The following is a 22,730-nucleotide window of genomic DNA, read 5'->3' on the forward strand; positions in this document are numbered from 1 at the left end:
ACCACTACTAACCGATTTTTTTTAAAATCAATGGAGGCAGCATGCGTTCAGCAATGGAAGCCTTACTACAAAAACGGGGATGGATGATGAAGTAAGCTTTAAGTCTTATTAAGATTTTCTTTATAAAAAGTTGTTTAGTCAACTAAGTAATAATCATAAATATTTTAAAGTTGAATTCTAAACAAACCAACAATACGAATACGACACAATGTGAGAGAGTACCGCGTCTTAAGGTAAACATTGCAGTACGTCGAGGTTCAAGGCTATTTGGTGTGCTCTCAAATAATTCAAGTTTATAATGATGATGGTAATGAGAATGTTTTCCAAAATATCTTTAAAATATTTGATGAATAATCCTCGTCGTGTATATGTCGGAAATAAATTTGTCTAAAGATTTTGTTGAAAAGCATTTTTGTTTTCATTATCAAACCAGTCCTATTGGAAATATATGGGGGAGGCGTATGCCTTACAGTGGACGTCTTACGGCTTAAATGAGTAATAATCTAATTATAGCAACCTCCATATTTTTTTGGAAAATGTTTTGGCAATTATTTGATGTCTATTTCATCATCATATGAGTTGATAGACGGCCACTGCAAGGTATAGGCCTCGCCTGACAAGACAATGAATGATTTCACTTCAGCACCTTCTTGTGACTTGTACTATTTCTTCGGTTCGTGGTTGCCCCTCACGAATCTTTCAGCCAATTCCAGACTATCAATATTTGTTTATTAAACTATATTTCGATGTGATTATAAAACCTATTTAGGCTTACAATGAGAAAGCTGCCGTTATGCGAAGCGAGTTGATCGTGTTCGGGCCACGTATCGTCAAATTCGGCAGAGCACTGAGCGCTTCGCACTCCTCGCGCGTTCACAGCGTTCACCTTCTCTGCGTCGGACCTCGTGAACAGCATGTATTCTTCCAGTGGCTTCATCTCATAGTCGTTCAGTTCCACAAATATATCTATGGGAAATTTACGTATTCAATATTTAATGCTATCAGGCGTTACCTTGCGGAAGTCCATCTTAAGCAAGAAAGAGACCGATTAGTGTTACACCGACTCTGTGTTTGACACTAATCGGTGTAACATAACTCCTAAAGATGCCCCGTCGAGGGGTGAAACACGTGTTGAGTGACTTGACGGTGGCAGTTGTGTAAATCGCATTGTTTGCCGCATACGCATTTATCAGCGGGCTGCCGGGCGGTGCACGTTTTTGTACGACTACCACTGCATGTGCGGAAGTGGCTAAATATTGGTCTCTTTCTTGCTTACTTATTCAAATCATTATCATATAGGATCATTTAAAGTAACCACAGTTCACGATAAAAATCCCAGAAGGGCCTAGTTCGAGAGAAACTAAAGTCAGATTTAGCTCCTCCTTATGGGGAGGATGACATTAACGACATTCTTCATGGATTTATTCATTTATTTGTATTACTACCACATAAGATCATTTACCATCTGTGCACGTTTTGAGAAGAATGCCAGAAGAGCCCAGTTCCCCAGAAACTAAAGACAGATTGAATTCCTCTATATTGACATCACCCTTCATCTTAAATCTTACGAATACGAAATTACATATCACTGTGTAAAGAATAGGTTTCTGACCACTTCACTACAGTTGATAACTAGTATAGCCCCTAACGGAATAATGACCAACAAATAAAAATTTAATTGTTAATTCAAATAAACAAATAAAAAATAAAAAAACTGTCTAGGTATGAACAAAACTAAAACATTTTAAAGCCATTGTATAAAATTTTGTACGAAAAACGTTAGTTAAATTTTAAAAATTACGTACTGGAAAGACACCCGTTATAGCCCTTGTAGATCATAAGTCGGGGGTCAGTGGTGTTCAAGCCGCCTATTTGCACTTCATTAGAGCCCACGTCGAACACCTCCCACAGCCCTTGAGGGGGTAATTTCTCAAGCGGGACCTCTATTCTATCTATTAAGAGCTTTGCTTCTTGACCTACTCTTGTGTAATATACTGTGTGACGTGCACCTAGAAAATTGATTAAAATTAATTCATTTGCTTATAAATGTAGAGAAAAACAAATAGTCGTCCAAAAATACGTCGTGTTTATATTTTTGTTATGACTGTTTTTATGTAAATGTATTTTTTAATGTAAAGAATTAAATTAGACATGCAATATGGTAGTTAATTCAAAAATTTTAATAATGTGTTTAAAGTGGTTTTGTGTAGTAAAATGACATGAAAATGGCATAATAACAATGATCATAATTTTAAGCCATAATAATTATCTTAATATTGTAGTAAAAAAAGTTCCCAAAAGGTACAAAGTTGTAAAAGTTTTATCGATTTAAAATCTGTGTAACGAAACACGTACAAAAATATATGTATAGATAAAAAATATTAATTAAAAATCAGAATTTTTCATGATTAAGAATTACCGTTCAAAAAATTTCTATTTTTCACTTCAGCACCAAAAGCGGCTTCTTCTCTATCCTCTTCGAATTTTAGATAGCCGTCTTGTGTGATTGCCACTAACAGATAATAACTGCGTCTGAGATATAAAAAAAGGATAATTAAGTTTGGTTTTGGCTTTTTTATCTATGATTGGCCAAACATAACTGTATATAAATTTATGTGCTGTCGTTTTAAAAATAAAAATATCTTATCCCAGCTACATAAAATGAGATTATAACAAATAACATATTATAGTTATAAAATTGTTTAAAAGTAAAGTTAGTATATATAATTATTCTTTCATAAAATATTTACTTACTTGTTTTCTGTTTGTACTAGTAAAAGTACAGTGTTCTTCTGTCTCAGATCATTACTAGAGAATGCTAGTTTTATTTTAACCTAAAATAATAAATCAAACGTGAACTTTGTAATTTATCTGGTTAAAATATTAAATAGCTTTCTCTTACTTTCAGTACTGGTCCTAGAAGAACAAATTTTCTTTGTAATATACTCTCCCCGTTGAAATCAGCTCCTTTTTCCTCCATGCAGTATTCTCCGAAGTAACTAGTTAGTTCGCAATCACAGCTACTTTCCTGATTAGTGAAGTCTTCAGTGCACACGCCTCCATTCTTACAAGGTTCAGAATCGCATTTCATGTTGCATTCCGGTAGAACTCCCGTTAAATCTGTTAACACAATTTGTGATTAAAAAACAGCTTGAATAACAATTTCTCTGCACTAAGTTAAATAAAGAACAGACTTTGTTTAGTTAAACAAAAACTTTTCTCTCTGCAGTTGGAGAGGTCTTGGCTATAGCTATAGTTTAAACAACAACATGATAACGTTGTTAGTTGGTGTTTTGGTTTCCGTTGGCTGCTTGCGTCTAATCCTGTTCAAAGTTTTTACAAAAAAGCTCTCAAAGTTTATTTTCTAAGCAATGTTTACAACTTTAATGTTAATAAAAACTTTTGTGATGTATATGAAAAATAGAATTAAAATAGTATTTTGTTAACGAAAAAGCGTATTTAAAATATATATATATTTCTCGATGGCATGTTGTATTAAAGACGGACTTATAATTTCTCACACAAAAATTACTTTGGAATAACCAGTTTCTGCATATTTTTCGCACAAGTAAATGTATATTTCGTTTTTATTAAGGAAAAATGTTACGAAATATGTATAATGTATTTTATTCCTATCTAAAGTTTATTCTTTTTAAAATCATCTCGTGAATGCAATATTTTGGCCTATATTACATTAAAGTACAGATATGTGTTATAAACACTTACATACTTTTTATTTTATGTATTAGGAAAAAACTAAATTGCGTTATATCCTCTATAACTTATAAAAAAATAACTTATAAATTTTTAATCACCTTGGTCAATATTCTGTAAGGCTTTTCGAGATAAGTCCACAACGTGGTCAGCTATTTTAAATCCTCTAACGCAGCCCACGTATCCTCCTTGTGGTAATAGGTTCGCTCTTGGTGCTAAATGAAGGGAATATGGATCGTAACCACCGAGGTTCATTTGGAAGTAATCAGTCGGAGGTGCCGGTGGTCTTTGTGGCCGTATTACTTCTAAAATTATTTATTTTAATTTAAAGGTATTATAAAAGAAATAATAAAGTTGATTTCGAAAATACAATACAAAACAATGTGTATCTTAAGCCTAAGGTGACATAGCATGCATTATGTAAAAGAAAAATAGATAGTCACGGATATACTATGAAATATTAAAGTTTAAAAAAATATAAATAATCTTTTGACACAAAACAAAACAGTAAATACCATTTAAAAAAGTTTAGTCTGCTTCATTTACGGTATTGTACTTTTTATAACGAGGTGTTCCAAGTTTAATAAAATAATAATTTATCATCAAAATATAAACACCTTGTGATTTAATTTGTAAAGCGACGCAACATCTATATATACTGTTCACATCTATTGTCATGTTTTTAAAATATTCAATTATTGTTCCATGGTATTATTTTACATCTGTAAATCTCTTAACATCACATGGCAAGTATCTTTTTTTTATTCGATTTCAATTAGTTCATGATATTTGTTTTAAGATTTAAAAATTTTAAGCTTTAATATTAAAACGAAACTCAACAACAAACTTTATATCTCAATCATATATGAAAATTAACAGTTATAATTTAAGTACTTTCTTCTCTTCAGTATAATGTTTCTGAAATCCTTTGTCAAAACGCGCCTCATTTTGTAAATCGCTTCAACTATCGCAATTGTAAAGCTATAATTTCTGCCAGACAAATTTAGGTGAGACAATAAACGTAAAGTAAGTACTCGAGTTTAAGTTCACAATTTCTATTTACACAACTACTACAACTACATTAGAGATAAGCTACAATTTCAGACGTTCCTGGAACAAAACTTACCTAATTCTGGGTTAATCCAAGGCTTATTGGTATAGTTGAATAGAAGTTTCGCTACTCTACCAATTGTACTATTCTTATCGTTCACGTGTAAAGTTGTAGTGTTTTCTGTCCTAATGATGGCAATTTGCACACTTTCTCCTTTATTAATTTTATCGTAAGTGACATTCATTTCGACGATTTCATCTTCATCATTAAAGAGATAAATGATTTTTGTGCCGTTATGAATGAACAGATGTATAAAATTATTGAGATTGTCATTAGCGTACAGAACTAAAGCGTTGTCATCGTACGTTCTCAGGTTCATCAATACATTCTCTATCATCATCTTCTTCAGTCTGTGTTTCTCTGCATCGGTTTCATTATCAACCAAATAATTCTTCTTTAAATATGCTTCTTTCGTTTGAAACGTCAATGCTTTTTCATTTATATCTACGAAACGTGTGATAAAACATTACACGATGCATGCGAAACATCAATTATGTTAGGATTTTACGCCATGTTATACAGATAAAAATTGCTATTGTGCATACAAGTTACTTCCTAAAATGTATAAGCTGTTACATCATATTATTGCAAACGTGTCTGCTATAGTAATTTATTAAAACTGAGAATTACACTATTGTAATATATTTTGTTTAAGGAAAAATATTAATAACTTTAATGTGCATTGAAAAATAGTTTTTGGCTGTGAGAAATTTACCATTTACTCATAAAAAATATGTTTGATTATATCAATTAAGTTTTTAATATTCCAATCTATGTTTAGATTATATAAAATTAGACAATGATTTATATAAGAATTATGCGATTATATTACGATTGTATTTAAGTTTTCGTTAATTTTAGACACAAATAGTATTTTTAAGCATACATTTTGTTTTATTTTAATCCGTTCATTAATTATAATTTTACTCACTTTCCTCACAGTGTACTCCAAGATGTGCCCAAGGATTTTTACAAATACATTCGTATGTAGACCAAAGCTCCTTACAAGTGGCTTTATTCTGACACGGATTCGGTACACAAGATGGTTTGCAGTCCTTTATAATCTCTGATAGATGGACCGACATGTAGCTGTATATATCGAGTACTTCGCCGTTTACGACTAATCCTCTGAAGCAGCCTATCAGACCTTGATGCACCGCTGACTTTTTCAGATGTTCTCTGTAATTTTATTTGTTTTAATAATCTCTCGTAATTACAATGGGGGCTATTTTGTTATTATTGTTGTATTATTTACGGCAACAGATTATAATGCAAATTGTTGATTCGTGTATTTTCAAGATAAAAAAAAAATCGTTTTTGCGCAAAATTAACGATGTTGAAAGATTGATATTTGTCATAATCACATTATTAATTGCAAATAGTTTCTCTAATCTATACGTGATATGTATATTGTATTGGAACTTATTGTTTTGCACGTGCCAATAATTATGCCGTTTTGAAATATCATTGATTCTAATTGTTTTAAAATTTTAATATGTAATTGGTCAGCACTTCATGGATTTACCATGCAGGTGCCGGGTACATCGTGTTGCTAGGAAAGGGGCCGGATACGGGGTAATTTAATCGCGTAACTAATTCAAGTAGGTCTTTTTGCATTACATTGGCATTCACCGTCTGCGACCATAGTTCTACCAATATTGTTTTGGAAGCCCGATACAGAAATGAGCTGCTTTTCGCTCTTGACAAGTCTAAATGCTCCTACAGTTTATAAAGAAGTTTAGCTGTTACATCCTCGTTCCTATATGTCTGTAAGCAATTGACCGTAAGTGTGTGGATGTGAATAGTAGAGAATGATGTGGGAATACCGATTTCTAGCAGTGGAATAGTGTAAACTTTCGGTTCTCTTGGGACAACTTCCATTAGTTTTCTAAATACGTTTAGAGTCAGCCCACATCAAGCTTTTTTCTCAGGAGTCTTTAAACCAGTGAATCCATGAAGTGGCCGCATACGATTTTGGCGGTATTCCAATCTAATTAAATATATAATATGACGGCCCTAGGTTTTAGAGCGAATTCTTGGAGCTAATAAATATAAAAAGGTCAATTTTAAGCACCGAATAGGACCTATCGTAATTAGGAAATGTAAAATACAGGTATCTTTTAAACGGTATTATTCGAAATCTATTCAACAGTTTATGTTTAACAGTGGATTTCCTATAGTTGGAATGACGGTGGTTCAAGCATTAACCTCTTCCACGTCACAAAACACACGCTATAAACGCCTACAGGCAAACAGCATAATTGCAATGACAATAAAAACGGATAATGTTGATGTAAAAATTTTCTCGAACGCAGAAAATTAGATTACACTTTATTGATACATATTTGGTACGTAAAGAGTAAGAATGAAATATTTCTTTTATTTCTATAAAGATAAAGAAGTTACCCAATCATTATTATATTTAAAGATCAGCTTTAAACGTTTAGGTAATTTTGCAGCATAAAGCTTTAAAGCTTTTGCATCTATTTCCAATAATAAAGTAATCACTCTCGAATATGTTACATTATTTTTTTAGTATGAATCCTGCAGGGACAGCTAGTAAATAATAATAAATTTTATTATTTCGAAAAAAAAAATGTATACTGTGTTATCGTAATGTTATTAATAATTTTAAATTTCGAACACTATTGATATTTGGGTGTACCGTATATTAATTGACCGCAAATGACGCTTTATAACCAATTATCTTGTATGTTTTAGATCCGGATCTACTATTTATTGGATACATTTAATAGGTTTAAATGATTTTATTATAGTTATTTAGTTTTATTTATCTCGATAAAGTAATATTATGGTTGAAAGGTCGAATGGGTAGCAATTGTTACGACTCAAGCCTATCACATTAGCAATAAAAAAGGATATGTAATGGCATGTGGGCATTCTCGATTTAATTTTCGCTAAATGTTATCGACCCTATTGGATTGTAATTATGGACTTAAAAAGGTAGTGGCTATAAAATTTAAGGAAGGTTAAAGGTCCTTTAATGATCGGATATACATGGGGGTCCCGGAATGTAATGTATTGAAGAGACTGCAAATTTAGATAACATTTGTTCGGGTTCAGTTACTAACAGAAAATTGTTATTTTATTTCCTCAATTTGATTATTGGTTTAAACGAAATAGTTTAACAGTACAATATAAAATAATGAGTTATGCAATCTTTATTATATTATTAATTTATTTTACTGAAAAATAAAGTGTAGTATTATTTTATTCTTATCTTCATGAAAATTAGTTACATTATTACACATGGTGATTGGATATAATTAATGCAATTGCTTTATAAGACTAAACGTGTACGCCATTTGCTGTCGATTAATATACCAACTTTGAAAAATCAATAGTTTCAGATATAATAAGTAACCTCATGAAAGTATAGCAAGAAAATTCAAATACAATCTTCATTAATATCTTCTTTAAAAATCTTTACCATTTGTAATTACAATAGGACGTAATTCTTGTAATAACTACAGGGGGATTAACATAATAATGTTAAAACATCGGATCGTTTCCATGATTTTATATAGGTTTTAAAAATAGTATATAGCAATGATTATACAGTAAGAAGAAGCTTTTTAAAAATTGGTATTATTATATATTAAAATTAATTATTGTTTACTAATCTGTCCGTAGACTTTGTACTGCTAGAAGATAATGGTCTGTCGTATTGCAATAGAAGAAATGAATTAATGTAATATGTTTAAGAGTGATAACTTTATGCAGGAATGATTAAACAGAAAGGATTTAAACGTTTTTGCCGACAAATGAGTGGCAAATACTTTCACCCCTTTAAATTATTTGCACTTTTAACAAATCAGCTTGTGTAGTGAACAAAGTTTTTTTTTACTTACGCTGTGGCACCGCCAATAAACATGGAGCCTTCAAACGGCCCAAATTCCTCCTCCAGTAATAAGTTCAACATCTGGTACTCGGTGTTCAACATGAAGCGTACGTGGTAGAAATTATAATCTATCCATATTTTGTGCCATTCTCCGCCGTTAAGCTTTCTCTTTGAATTTATCACCAACTTCCTAGTGGTGCCCGTGTTCAATGTGAAGTTGAAGGTTAATTCATGTTCTGTAAGACGTAATGACATAAATATAAATATGTTTTAGAATTATTATAATACGGATATTGATTGTTTTGAATACGCTTTCGAATCGTCAAATATTGATATAATGTACATTTAAGAAATAATATTATCGATTTCAATTTTCTTTATATTATCGTGATCATCGTATTTGCCTATAGACGGGACGGGGTATATTCCCGTATAGTTATATATTCCTAAAGATTGTCACTATGATCGATCTTGCCCTGCCAGCACTTCCTGTGACTTTAATTATGTCGTAGATCCACCCAGTGAGGGCTCAAGCCGCGTCCATCCTTTGGTTCTTCTATGGATCTTCTTCTATTTGATCTTGCAGCGAAACTTCGAGCATAGCTCTCGTCATTGCTCTCTGGGAGATATCAAACTTTCTTATAAAGCCTACCGAAAGTGCGACACGGATCCGCAGGATCTTTGGTTATACTACTGCCAAGTTCAGAATGTTGATTCTACTGAGGAACGCCTGGCAACTATGGTTATTTTTAAATACCAATTTGTTTATCTCGTAGATAATTTTAAATAAAATAATGTGCTTTTTTGATCAATCTTTCTTTAGTGTTTGGAAAAGGAATAGATTGTTCAAGGGTATAAAATAGGGTAAAAGATCTATACTGTTTGAAATTTGCATTGGTAATTGTTGTACAATGCATTTGCATTCAAATGGGTAACAAATACTTTTTCATACAATCCGATTTTAGTAATATTTGTGTTGTGCAGCCCAAAAAGGGTTTTACGAATATGAAATATGTTCGAAATTTTTGCACACCGGAGCTCCCGGGAGGTAAATAATACTATGCCAAACCTCCGGCACAACAAACCCTTTTTTATTTGCTTAATTTACTACAGTTTCGGAACTTTTTATAGGCTCGGTTGAGAAATATTGTTAGTCAATACTTTATAACATAGGCTGCCTGGACGGAAATCTTTTAATCCTTAGAAACATGGACCAAATATATTTGTTGAGATAAAAGTTTTTGTCGCATAGTATATTTAATTACAAAACAGAATTAGATGAAATGGCATATAAAGTCATCATACTATGTTTTAAAATTTACCAAAAATGTTGAATTTATTTGTTTCTTTTTTGTTTAAGAATTTCTCTAAAATAAAAGCTATTCCCTATTTCATCAGCTAACGGCCAGTGTATGTAGTCAAAATTGATTCAGCCCTTTCAAACTTTAGTCGGAAAAAACAGATAGAAATATAGACTAAAAGTTAAAAAAAATTAGTATGTGCATGTAATAAAAAAACGGTTATTTAAATATTAAAAAAGACACTCCAATTGTATTTAGTTGTATAGATTTGGTTTCACTTTTCTTTCATACTTTGCATCAATGTGTAATGAGAGATATAGCTGAAAAAAAGCTGCAGTAGAGCCGAATAATTAAACAGTTCGTAAGATATTGATGGTAATAGCCATCATTTCCAGTTCATCAACATTGACGCGAATGGGAAGTAGAAGAGTAACTAATCTTTGTCTAAAGGTATAGACATTTTCAAGTAGTAAGGTTCAACTCAAAAAAAGGTTAAACTCATTGTTATATTTAGGAAACATGTATCGACAACGCATAATTTTATATTCCAAAGTTTTAGGGATATTGCTATTACGATTGTTATTCCGATCGCACGGTCGTATACAAAATTTTCAGGGATACAATCATTTAATTTGATTATTCAATTATTCACTTTTTTGTAAAACTTACCACTCGTTAATGCCACCATGAATGATGGGTAATTTGGTCTGATTGGCGGTTGGAATAATAAAATGGCGCTGGTTCCGGTTGTCCGGAAGCTAAATGCGATGTCTCCTTTCCTCCATCCTGGCACTTCAATGTATGACTGCGATGTAGTGAATGTCACTACGTATCTTTGCGTATCTTTAAATAAACGTAAAAAAATATTGTGCTAGAAAATACTTAATAATATATAAGATCTTATTATCAAAATAAGTTTGAGAATTTACAATTTTCTGGTGACTGGTGAAACAACCATTGTTATGTACAGTATGATTGATCACAGATATAAAAGTCTTCACCGGATGATTATATGGCTCATTTGCTGTCAATTAGTATAAGTATACCCTGTGCAAAAATCAATGGTTTTAGAAATAATAAATAATGTAAACGTAATGATAATGTAACAAGCGTTTTGCAAAGTATTATTACTCTACCGATATAAAAAGACTGTCATTAGGTAACAGAGGATTTTGTGAGGCTGGAAAATATATCATAAAACAGCAAAGTCCAAGAATCATAGTTTACAACGGGTTTGTTCCTAATAATAATTAAGCTAATTAACTAATTTTACGTTGGAAATTTACTAAATTTACACGCGTACATGTATATATAATTTTATGTATGAAAGCTTTTGATGTTAGAAATAAATATAAGAGAATAAATGTTGTAAATAATTTAAATGTCAGACTATCAGGCATGTAACTTTAAGCAAGAATAATCATTTTATCATTCACAGTGAAATGACGGGCGATATTATTATTGAAACCTTAAAGTCGTGTTAGTTAGCGTTTTAAATTAAACGTGAGCATATTATTTTATTAATTACATTATATTTTTTAATAATTCCTTATTCATCTGCATTTCATTAATATTTATATTTTGTTCTGTTGGGCCTAGCTAATATGAACTTTTTATTGCAAAATGAAATGGTTTTGATATGGATCTCTGATTAATCTCTAAGTAATAAAAAATTTAAAAAGTAATATAATGAAAATAAGACTAAATGAAAAAGAAGAACAAAAATGACACCAAAAGAAGAGCAGGTTTAAGATATTGTACTCACTAGTTTCAACACATTCCAGAGGTCCTAATGTAATTCTTCCTTGGGCTTCTTCTGTCAAGTCTTTCTGCTGTAGAAAGAACATCTCAGTTATACCTAGACTCTTGGGATCCAGCAGTATTCCTTCGTCCGCGTGCCATTTATTTTCATTTGCATCACAATTACAGGATTGTGTTGGATTCACGCACGTTGCATTCACGCCGCATGGACAATACCCTCTGAAAGTGAAGTTCTTGTTATATTCTCATTACCACGGACCGGCAAACGCAGCATAGAAGGTATGGTAAATTCGTCGGCACCTTGTTGATAGATATTGTAAATTGTTGAGATGACAGATGAAAGTCGTTGAAAGACACTGGATGCAGGGTGCCTCTAACCGGCCCTGTAAGAAATCGAGCGGGGGTGGGGTGGAGGGTGTGTGTGTGTGTGTGTGGAGGAAGTCTATGTCACTAAAGTTATCGCTTTTCTGTGTGCGTTTGACCATCGGCTCGCCTGATGGCGAGCGACGATGTAGTCGAAGATAAAGCATGTAGACTCGGTAGATACTTGTTATTTTTTATGGTCTCCGTTATTGGGGGCCTCTTGTTCTCCCCTATTTCGTTTAGGGATAGAAAACTAACAATTTTTATTAATTATTTAACATTCTTTTTATTTATTTACTCCTCTTTCAGTCTTACTAAGATCATTCAGTCTTCTAACACACTTCACATGATCTTACATACTCATCCATCTTTAGTTTCCTTCTTTCATCACCTTTCATCCTCCACTTCACTTCTCAATTCGGTATTGGGTTTCTTATCTTTTTTTCATCACAATGAGGTTATACTTCTAGAGATATAAGGAAGTCAGCAAAAAGTATCATACTTGTGCTGTGGGGCTTAAGATGAACATACTTCCTACTGCATTAAATACCTTTTTACGTTTCCTAAGTAGTCTACGGTGTCATTTGAGGATGATATGAACCACGTCGCACTGTGAAGCTCCAAAGGCGCCATGTTGCAATCATACTTGATGTATTGACGACAAAATAAAGAATGAGAGATCAGCTCTTGAATCATTTCAGCCGTAAATTCTCTGTATTTTATTTTAAAACTGAAGTCTTGACCAGATGCAGACCGGACATCCTGTAGATTAAATGGTACATTTTATTTTATTGTAAATTAAAGCTTATTTTTTTAAATTTAAATTTCGACCCCTGTAACTTGAATGTATATTGTTACTAATCTTATGTTTCTATCTTCATTCCAGAAAGAGTATTGATCCTGATTGTCACAAATATGTTTATAGTCCTTGTATCAATCGGATGTATTAAGACTTTCCGTTCATACGATTATCTCTTTTACTTTACTTTACTAAACCTACGTTAATATTTCATAATATACAAAAGAATTATATTTTTTTTAGCTTTAATTACAGATTAACTTTTTTTAAATAATTTTATAAGTATAAACAATAAAAATCTAATTAAATTAGTTTTTTAAGAAACCAGATAATTGCTATTATTAACATCTTAGTGTAATAATAAGATAAATATTGTTTGTTTTTAATTTCTGCATTAAATGAAATGCATAGGTCCAAGTTCTGATGACGTTGTTCTTTTTAAACATGTACCGTCATATTGAGAAGAAACGGCCCATGATTGGTCAAGACAGTGCACGTCACGAGACACCTGTTAATTGCTACCGTTCGCAAAACTGCCAAAAAAAATCTTTGTGCTTCCACACTGCAGTTGATATTACCTAAGCCTAAATAAAAATACAGTCCACTTAATCAAAATATCACATTCGAACCAAAGTGGCCAACAGCTCTTTGGTTTATCCTCTAAATATAACAATAAAACAAATTGGTATAATAAAACTCTTAATCCATTTATATTTTTGTTAATCAACTACAGCGTTCTAGTTTGCCTAGAGTTTAACCGAATATACTGTTAATCTGACCTTAAAAACTTCGTAGACAATAAAGCAACAAATATTGTTATTCAGAATATAAAAATATATAAACTCGTGAAAGTAATAATTGAATCACAAGTTTTAACAATCTAAGTGTGCTCATATTAAACTTTAAATGTTCGTTGCTAGATTTTAATTACACATATGTCTCAGTCGGAAAAGTTTCTATAGCTAGTAAAAGTAGTTTAAGCTTTAATTTTTTGTTTAATTTATCACTATCTAATGGATTCAGGTGTTATTTTGCGGAAGTCCATCTTAAGTAAGAAAAGGACCTATATAAATCTATTTCCGCCAATGCAGCAGTAGTCCTGCAATAAAGTGCACCGCCCGTTAGCTAGCTGATAAATGCGCATGCGGCAAACAATGCGAATCGAGATTTCTTTGACTCTGTGTTTGGCACTAATCTATGTAACATTACTCCTGAGGATGCCCCGTGGAGGGGTGAAACACGCGTTGAGTGATTTAACGGTGGTAGTTGTATAATTTGCTGAAGTAGCTATATATTGGTCTCTTTCTTACTTAAAATATCACTATTAAGAAGATCATTTCTTCGTTATTATCATCATCAAATCAGTTCTTTTACTTTTCAATCGATCGTCACGATGGATGCCTTCATCCATCAACTTTCCGCAATCTTAATGATGTCGTCGGTCCACCTAGTGGCGAGCCTACCAACGCTGGGTCCACCGTCTCATGGTTGCCATTCGAGAATATTTTGATCCTTATTATGTAGAATAATAATAACATACTTTTTTTCAGCCAGTTACATTTTTAGGCTTCGCAAATTCAAATTACTTCTACGTGTTCTATAGAATATATGTAATATGGTTGCGTTTTGACATGAATATAAGCTATTGTAATATGTATATTGTTATGAGTACATAGAATAAATAACAATAAGGGAAAGTTAAAAATGAAATTCCCACAAATAAAGATTGCAGATAGCGACAAAAAATATAAACAAAATACTACTCACAACTTGACTCGGAAGATTGTGTTCAACCACTGTTGTGGAAGAATCAGCTTCGATCTGAAACTCGCACTTGACATGCGCCGGTGGGAATTTACCATTGCCGTCTATATCTATAAGATAAACATCATTTCTCGTATACCCCAGCAGTGCAAGCTCTTCACATGTTTTTCTGAACGTAGCGAAGTGACAGTTTTCTCCGATATAACCTGAAAAAAATTATTTAAATTTTCAAAGAATGTTCTTATGTCTACGCAGCACGAGGCATTCTTCTTTTGGACTATCAGTCAATAATAACTACTTGGTTTATACTCGGAATTTCTCTTAAAGATCGAATAAGGAATATGGAGATTCGTATGTGAAAATACGTTTACTTATATCGATACATAGCCTAGCAGATTGACAAGTTGAAATGGCAGTGGTCACGCTGTATGATGCTCAGAACATGTTAGATAGGATCTTTCGGTTCTGAAATGGAGACTACGGGCCGGCAAGCACAGAAAAGGACACCCACCAACAATGTTTCATTGTACAAACTTTTCAGCTGTAGGATGTCAATTGTTTTACATAGACATTCTCCAGAAAGTTATATGCAGTCTGTATCCAGCGTATTCTGACATTCTTAACCAGATTGTCTGTCCAGCTTATGGATTGACGTTTTACTTTTTCGTGGTCTTCCCTCGAGAGCCTCCACACGCTATTGGCCACCTAATCTTAGCGTTTGGCATACGCACTGCCACTTCTAGGCAATTCGCTGGGCAATATTTTCGTTCGTCTACAGATCTCTTTAATCCTGATACGGTCCGGATTTTTAGAGATGGTTTGTAAACAGTCTTTTGTTTTAGATAGGTATTAATATATTTTAAATTACGTACTTATTTTTATTTGTGCTAAGCCTTTAATATTTACCTGTGTTATCACAATTGCATATAACTCTATCTTCTCTTATAGAGCAGATGCCTCCGTGTTCGCATGTGTTCGGTCTGGTGCAAGGGTCCACATATCGACAATCATCGATTGCAACTTCACCTACAACTCTTTCCGTGTTGATCACAAACCTGATCTCGGAAAAATTGGTTTTGTGTTAATGAAACTTTTATTAACATTATTTCATTCTGTCTATATTTTTTATTTTTTAATTTATTTGGGATGATAAAAAATTGTGCAAAGAAGTTAAGCAATAGTAAAAATTTTACATTTATACAATCAGCACTATTATTGGCTAAACAATATTAGAAAAAGAAAGAAAGCAGTATAATAAAAAAGAAAAATACAGTAAAAAAATTATATTAAAACCAAAGAAATTACAAAAAAAGTATTTCATTCAGATTCGCGGATAGCTTATACGGAACTTTTAAAAATTAACTTTTTTTGCTACAGATGACAAAGTTAGCAATGGTTAAGTTGATAATAACTTATTCTATACAGGGTGATTATCTATTAATGTAAAAGCTTTAACGGAGTGAACGTATAGCTTATTTGCTGTGAAGTAATTTAAGGCGCACCATATCCAAAAATCAAGGGTATTAGGAATAATTAACTTAATGAAAATATATTAAGAAAAAGGGTTTTCAAAATTAAGATTAGTACATTTTAATAATAATAATTTTTACTGCGGCAACGCAGTATTTGAATTGCCAGAAGTTATATTCTAGTAGAGCCAGTCATATTCTAATAGAAAAAATAAATTAATGTATCATTCAGAGTAATCACATTGTTCGGAGTAATAGTCATAAAATCTTTTTGCTCTTTAAAGTTTTTACAACTATAACCAATAATCCTATAGATCCGTTATAAGGCAGTAGATGGATGGCCTAGACTTAATGGTATATGGTATAAAGAATACATAATGCGTTAAGGCGATGGCGAGGTTTAATTCCGTCTGTAACAGTATAATAACAATAACAGTATAAATAGTTAGTAGTTGACTCAGACTCTATTGCTTCGACGAGTGACAGCCCAAGTCGAGTTCCCCTCGTTGGGGCTTTTGAACCTAGTCACTTCATAGAGCGTCCACCCAAGCGATCTCCCAATCCGGTAAAATACTAGTATATTTAATAGATTCAGGCGTTACTTTGCGGAAGTCCATCCTAAGTAAGAAAGGGACTAATATATAGCTACTTCCGCTATGCAGCAGTAGTCGTGCAAAGTGACTCAGTGTTTGGCACTGATCGGTGTAACATTACTCCTGGAGATGACCCGTGGAGGGGCGGAACCCGTGTTGAGTTAATTAACGGTGGTAGTTGTGTAATTCGCATTGTTTGCCGCATGCCCATTTATCAGCGGACTGGCAGGCGGCGCACTTCATTGCACGACTACTGCTGCATAGCGAAAGTAGTTATATATTAGTCCCTTTCTTAAATACTAGTATGTTGCGGTCTCCAGTTTCGTCACTTTAAAAGAGGTTTTGGGCTAGGCGCTCTCCAAGTCCTGCCGCGAAATCTGCTAACGGCATTTGGGAACCGCTATATTACGGTTCAAAAAAATTACATTTATACTTTGATATTTTCCTTCAACAGATCACGTCATTCAGAAAAAAAATAGCTAATGCATTTTGTTTATTTACTTTTGCTTTTATTATTGTTTTAATATTTTCTCTTTTTTTATGATTATGCCCATCCATCATTATGGAATACAAATTCACGTTTTAAGATTTACTTTAATATTTTTCGTACATGTGTTAACATTGTTTAATAAAACTAGATTCTAATTCAAAACTTACTTTCTTGAGTTATTTTTTAAAAGTAGCAGAGAATAATATGTGACAGGGCGTGTTCGAAAAAAAAATAATTTTAGTTTCGTGGAAATAATTAATTTTTCTTGGGATTCTGCACATATATAGATATACAAATTTCATGATTTTAAATAAACTTAAATAGATAAAAAATATTAAATTAATTGAATTTAATTGTTATCGTTATCAAAATATTTCTTCGCTGTCGATTGAATTTTAAATGTTTTGATAATTTATTCATAGCCGTTTTATTGCTTTTAGGCAAAGCATTTGACCTCTGTCTCGCCTGATGTTAGGCGTTGACCAGGTTAACTATGATACACGCCAAGAATATACCTTATCACTTTTGACTCGAAGACACCCGAGCTATAGTTAGCTTGGATAAACAACAGCAGTAGGTTGTTCTACCCTTGGCTGTTCGCATTATAATAGTAGCAAAATAATTAGTTCGCGTTTTAAGGATATCAACCATAGAAGTCGGGAGTCCGCGCGTCTAGATGTCCGATAGAAGAAAGGAGATGGTGGAAGAAAAGAAATGGAAGAATTAATTCATGAAACTGTGAAGCACACTTTCCAAAATGCAGTCTATAGACCACCAATGAACAAACAATTTGTCACCCAGTTATTCGTTATTTCCAGCTTTGCAGCTAAGCGTACATCAAAGCATCGTTAAAAGCTAGTATTGAGAATTTATAATTCAATACCAATGATGATTGAATAATAAAAATGCGATTAAGTTAGTAAGAAACCGACTTTGTTGTAGAATATAAAATGCTTGCATTATGCTTTTATCATATTACCTTGGTTCGATTGTCAGGCCATTAATTTTAATGTTCCTCATGCATCCGATTAAACCCAAATTCGCCGATTTCAATCCGCTGCCAATGACTATTTTGTCTTGAAGATGAAAATCTAAACCTGTTATACACAATAATAATGTTATTAACGTCGAATCTTACATATCAATAATTGAATATATATTTCTTAATTACTTAAGTGGATCATATTTATTTTATAATTTTTATATTAACATGTATATAAAAACAATGCTAATAATAAAATAAAATTACTATTTAATTGGTTTTAATTTTTTTTCTTCCAATCATTAGTGTTGGAAATTTTTAATCTATGTCCAGCAGTGAACGTGTTGCAGTTGAAATAATGACGTCATATTTTTTTAAAGTAATAGGTCGTGTGGTATAGTGTACAATTATAGAGAACTTAAATACCTATGTAATACTCTTTATATTGACGGTTTTTATATTAATATAAATAATATTGTTTAACGTTTGTCTTACTGTTCTTATTCTTATTTGGATATGCTTTTAACATGTGTCCGTTTATTGATTTATGCAACCTCTTTCCATTTAGGTTCGATTGTCATATACTATTTGTTCTCGACTTTTTTTTAAAACATGATGAAATAAGACCTAGATGGCCAGTTTAAATACAAAAGACTATACCAATAAATATAAAAAAAATGGTTTACGAATATTAAACTAGACTATTGATAACGTCCATTTTTAAAGCGTTTTTTTTGTTCTTTAGTTAAGTTAGTTTGATGTTTTTATATATTCTTATGTATTGTTATGTATTTATTATAAGTATATATAAATAAATATACTTATAATATACATGTGTGTCTGTTTGTATATATGTATCTTTTGTCTATATTTAAACGTTAAGTACGCGTTATTCATCCCTCTACTGCTTCAATACTATGGTTGTCAGGAAAAAATTGCCTCGTTTGAAAAGACCATACACTGTACTTTTTTCTTCACTATAATGGAACTATATATATGTATATTCTAGTGTGTACAATAAGTTGTTTCAAATTAATAATTTATTAACTAATACGTAGTTATTTATTTTACAAACTACTGTAATATTTGTTATATACTTATTATATTCACAATAGTTATTATATTGGCGGGTGAAAACTACGCGGTGATTTATAGATCCGTATTGAGTTCAATGAATTAACAAAAAGAATTACTTTCTACATCTCATTCCGCCAAATTATGTAGTATAGTTATCGATCTCACTCTACCGACTTTTTATTAATACAAGAATGCTTTGCATAATAACCCAACCGTTTATTTTACCTAAATATGTATAAATGTTTGATCTCTGTTAACAGATAAAGATCTGTTTTTATTGTTGTAATCATAAGATTGAAATGGCTTACCAAACATTTGCGCGTGCTTATTATGATGGTCTACCGTCAGTTTAATTCTTCCTTTCCTGTAATCAAGTTCCACTGTGTGCCAATCGTTGCTGACGTTAAACTTAACTGACTTCAACACTGTAACATTTGTACCTATATCGGGAACCAATTCAAATCTTATTTCTTCTTTTACCATTCTGACCTGAAAAGTACACTAGTTATATCGGCATTGTATTAAAATAAAACTTGTTGTTAAATGTAAATATTAATTTCAGAGAAGGTTATAACCTTTTATTTAATTCTCTGATACAATGATATATCGTTGATATTGTCATATTTTTAAGCCGTAATACCATCAGATTTAAATTAATGATAGTTATACGAAGGGAAGAAAAAAAGAAGTAATATCTTAACCGTTAAAAATCTTTACGAGAGCTATTGTAATAAAAATAAGAATAAAGTATCACATGACCTCAATATTTTCTAGGTGACCTCTAATTGATTTAAGAACAGGAAAATTATGTATCCATTAATATTATTCTGTATGTTTTGGTCAGTTTTACAATCATTTAATGTTTTTGTAGTAAGAATATTAATCATATGTTTCATTATTATAATCTTCATCATTTCAACCACAGCGAGTCCACTGTTGGATATACGCCTACATCCAGCGTATTCCGATGACCTTAATAAGGTCGTTTGTCCACCTTGTGAGTGGACATCCTAAATTGCGCTTGCCGGTACAGGATCACTATTCCCGGACTCTACAGGCGCGAGGCTATCTTTTCTAATGATGATCTCTCGTCATACCTGATTCCATCTCGTAGAGAAATATTTAGCATATAACCCTATCTATAACATTTAGAGCTTAAAGAGGAATTTTAAACGTTTGGTGGTTTCAAAAGTATAGTAACATAATACAAAGTAATAATAATACAAAGTAAGCGTTTTACTTATATTAATTTAAATACCAATATTATACTTTGAAACAGTCATCGTGTATGTAAATATTAAATAAAATTAAATAGTACCAATATTTTATTTCTTACCTCCCAATAACCTTGCCCAGTTGTAATCTGACTGTATGCTAGCACAGCCATATTCTTGCTAGTCTTAAAGTCGAAAATCAAATTGATACTATTACTTTGATTTAAAGGCCACCATATATGTGAAGTAGCGAAAGGGTAAGTTATCGGTATAACCTCAATATCGATCTCTTCAAATTCAGGATCGAGGACTCCTATGTAGTGGACTTTAGGGTTGTTTTGCTTTAACTCGTACAAGATCGACACGTCGTTGTAATAAACGTATTTCAAGTTGCCCGCGAAATTGTTGAAGGATTTCAATCCTTTCATTTTGTGTAGATCTGGACCGCCGCATATGTAAATTTCTGGGTCGATACAGACGTATTTCGCATTTCCTGGTACTTCGTAACTGGCTGTTATATCATCAAGGTACACAAAAGCTGATTTTTCTTGCAATATAACTGTAAGGTTATGCCATCTATTGTTGTTGACTTTGTTGCCCAAATAGTCTTCGACTGGACCATCTCCTAAGTCAATTTGTACTGCGACTCTTTCTTGATGTACGGATAAAGCTATGTAATGATTTTTGTCATCTATCTGACCGCTGGCGTAGAACAAGGCTGAGTCATCAAAACGAGTCTGTAAAGGTCGTTTGGTTGCTTACAAAATATCAGTTTTAGCGAAACCTGCTAAAACATCTGACATTTAAGTACAGGATGTTTTTGAACTTTTATATATTTATTTGTATTCAGCATTAAATGTAGATTTATTCCACGTGATTTCAATTTACTTTTTATTTATTTCATATGTAAAATGGATTTGAATATTTGAATATTTTAGTTTCTTTTTATGTCTGTTCATAAATGAACCAAATAAACAATTGATGTTTTTACTTGAATCTCATTTACTATATACAAAAGGTTAAATACTATTTAATGCAATCAATAAATTAGCAAAAATAATAAGCGTTATTCGAATAACTTTTCCTTGAGTTGGCTACTATATTAGTTGGCTACTGTATTTAGATTTTAGGTAAAACTTAGTTGAAATAAAATCTTTTTGTTGTGAAAATAAGATGACAGTAAACAGATATCAAACATTAGGCTAATTCAAACAATGTCCACATTAAAATAATTGAAACATCTAATATTTTGTTTACAGTTAATGGTTTAACATTTGTGCTAACCTAAACAAAATTTCTAACATGTTTCTTCAGTTTATTCTTTATTAGTTTTGTACATTTCTATTTTTTCTGTTACTTCTTTTAACATATTAAAGAAAAAGTTATTCACGAACGTAAGAAAAACCGGTACAAAGGTAAAGCCGGTTGGGGACTCATAAATAATGCAAAAGCTACAAATTCTTCTTTTCAATCTATACGCGTGCAGACAATTTGCGTAATGTGAGCTTAGGGAATGCAACTGCTTACCGCATATATGATTATCTTTTATTCAAGCCCTTTTTGCTTGTTACAATTCGAGCGTGATACGCCTTTCATGCTGTGTATGAATTCACAAACACATTTCATATGTATAACTTTTTAAATTTAGAATAACATACAACATTTTCTTGTTCCGCATTCAAATATAAATAATGCACCAGCTAGCAATTTTCATTAAATTTAATACTGGCGTTAAAAGTTTAATTGTATTACGTGATATTTGTTAAAAACAAAATCGTTTACCTTAAAGTGCAGACTGACTCGCGTGTTGGTGGAGTGGACCCGGTCTTTCCAATCGTAAACCCGATAAGACACGTAACTCGAGCCCCGCAACGTTAAAACTGTCGCCGCTGCAAGAATTAATGGTGACGTAATCAAAAAAATTATAAGCGCTTACAATTATTTGTGAAAGCGAGTGAAAGAGAATCGGAATCCTATTTAGGACAATACAATGTTTCTTTACATTTTTTTTTGTCACTTTTTATTATTTCAGACGTTATCTATCGCAATCCGGATTAAATTTTGCTTAGAATGTACCGTGAACATGTTTCATTTTTGTAAAAACTCCCTCAACATCATAGAAATTAAGTGTTTTACAAACCATGAGATTGTATCTGAATTATGTATATTATTCTGAATTGTATGTATGTGTGTTGTATATATGTTACCGCCTAATTGCTAATATGTGAAT

The 22,730-nt window shown here is 32.1% G+C and overlaps 1 protein-coding gene across 1 annotated transcript in view; it reads right to left on the minus strand.

The window, feature by feature from the left end:
• The window catches only part of axo (axotactin), a 33,774-nt gene that overhangs the window by 1,337 nt on the left and 9,707 nt on the right, over positions 1-22,730 (minus strand). The window contains exons 8-25 of the mRNA XM_068762101.1: positions 22,283-22,389; positions 20,623-21,237; positions 19,595-19,775; positions 18,207-18,324; positions 15,582-15,730; positions 14,679-14,881; positions 12,663-12,874; positions 11,754-11,968; positions 10,658-10,831; positions 8,698-8,923; positions 5,757-6,004; positions 4,841-5,269; positions 3,816-4,019; positions 2,903-3,120; positions 2,755-2,834; positions 2,420-2,532; positions 1,806-2,009; positions 776-966 (exon numbers count right to left, since the gene is read on the minus strand). Of these exons, the coding sequence (XP_068618202.1) occupies positions 776-966; positions 1,806-2,009; positions 2,420-2,532; positions 2,755-2,834; positions 2,903-3,120; positions 3,816-4,019; positions 4,841-5,269; positions 5,757-6,004; positions 8,698-8,923; positions 10,658-10,831; positions 11,754-11,968; positions 12,663-12,874; positions 14,679-14,881; positions 15,582-15,730; positions 18,207-18,324; positions 19,595-19,775; positions 20,623-21,237; positions 22,283-22,389 (3,887 nt within the window). The remainder of the gene's footprint in view (positions 1-775; positions 967-1,805; positions 2,010-2,419; positions 2,533-2,754; positions 2,835-2,902; positions 3,121-3,815; positions 4,020-4,840; positions 5,270-5,756; positions 6,005-8,697; positions 8,924-10,657; positions 10,832-11,753; positions 11,969-12,662; positions 12,875-14,678; positions 14,882-15,581; positions 15,731-18,206; positions 18,325-19,594; positions 19,776-20,622; positions 21,238-22,282; positions 22,390-22,730) is intronic.

Source organism: Battus philenor, unplaced genomic scaffold (genome assembly GCF_028537555.1).
Source record: "Battus philenor isolate CCGP_79_NKW_IND1 unplaced genomic scaffold, ilBatPhil1.0.hap1 SCAF_16, whole genome shotgun sequence".
NCBI lineage: Eukaryota > Metazoa > Arthropoda > Insecta > Lepidoptera > Papilionidae > Battus > Battus philenor.